The sequence below is a fragment of the Apteryx rowi genome, unplaced genomic scaffold (assembly GCF_003343035.1).
Source record: "Apteryx rowi isolate R43461 unplaced genomic scaffold, aptRow1 scaffold_46, whole genome shotgun sequence".
NCBI classification, from domain to species: Eukaryota; Metazoa; Chordata; class Aves; order Apterygiformes; family Apterygidae; genus Apteryx; species Apteryx rowi.
The window spans coordinates 2,432,642-2,433,779 of NW_020450716.1; the positions used below are offsets into that span (position 1 = coordinate 2,432,642).

Here is a 1,138-nt window from a genome sequence, read left to right on the forward strand (position 1 = left end):
GTAGGTCCTGGCGGTGCCGGCGCGGCGTGGCGCGGCGGGGGCGGCCCCGCCGGCGGGCTCATTTGGTGTCGGTGGCCAGTCTGGGGAGGCTGGCGGTGCCCATGCCGGAGACGTGGTGGTGCGGCGGGGCCGAGACCTGGCACATGCTGCAGGGACAGGGCATCCCCCCCCAGTGCTGGAAGCCGCTGCCCAGCGGGGCCGCGGCGGCGGCGGCGGCGGCCGAGGGCGACTTGAGGAGCCCGTGCGGGGGCCGGATGGAGCTGACGGCCGAGAGGCCGGAGCCGGGCAGGGAGGCGCTGGAGACGGCGGCGGGCGGCAGGATGGGGTGGTGCACGGGGTGCGAGGCGGGGTGGGCCGGGTGGCCGGGCAGCGGGGCCGAGTGGGCGCCCATGCCGCCGGGGCAGGCGGCGGGGTGGAAGCCAGCGTGGTGCCCGCCATAGATCTCGCTGACGAGGCGCTTCATCTCCTCCAGGGAGTTGGTGAGCATGAGGATGTAGTTGCGCGCCAGGAGCAGCGTGGCGATCTTGGAGAGCTTGCGCACCGACGGCCCGTGCGCGTAGGGCATCACCTCCCGCAGCCCGTCCATGGCGATGTTGAGGTCGTGCATCCGCTTGCGCTCGCGGCTGTTGATCTTCAGCCGCAGCTGCTGCAGCTCCGGCTCCGTCATCTGCTTCTTGTCCTTCTTGGAGGAGGAGGACGAGGACGAGGACGACGAGGACGACGAGGACTTGAAGCCCAGCTTGTCCACCACCACCACCCCCGCAGCGCTCATGGCGCTGCGCAGCTCGGCGCTCAGCTCCGGCGGCAAGTCGCTCTGCGTGGAGCTGGACACGGTGCCGCCCGTGAAACCCCCGCCGCTGCCTTTATTCCGGGCCGTGAGGAAGAGGTCATCGGGCTCCGGCGAGGACGGGCGGCTGGAGACCAGGCTGGCGTCCGAGTCCATGGCCCGACAGGCGGGACCGCAGCGCACACCGGGCTGCCTGCGAGGGGGAGAGAGCCCGGGGGCGGCCCCGAGGCGGGTGAGCGCCCACGGAAACCCCGCGGGGCGCGGCCGCCACGTCGGCGAACGGCCTCCGCGCCACCCCGCGCCTCCTCCCGCCGGGCGCCCTCGGGGGGCACCTCCCGGCCCGGCCCTCCC

General features: G+C 74.3%; 1 protein-coding gene across 1 annotated transcript; it reads right to left on the reverse strand.

Annotated features, from left to right (window-relative positions):
* Nucleotides 1-58: 58 nt before the first annotated feature.
* Nucleotides 59-1,012, reverse strand: OLIG2 (oligodendrocyte transcription factor 2). The gene has a single exon (XM_026077681.1). It carries the CDS (start codon nt 941-943, stop codon nt 59-61), a length of 885 nt encoding a protein of 294 aa, XP_025933466.1. The 5' UTR covers nt 944-1,012.
* Between the last annotated feature and the right edge of the window lie 126 nt (nt 1,013-1,138).

Excerpts from the sequence above, each read along its gene's own strand:
- OLIG2 (XM_026077681.1), bottom strand. The coding sequence starts at position 943 with ATGGACTCGGACGCCAGCCTGGTCTCCAGCCGCCCGTCCTCGCCGGAG.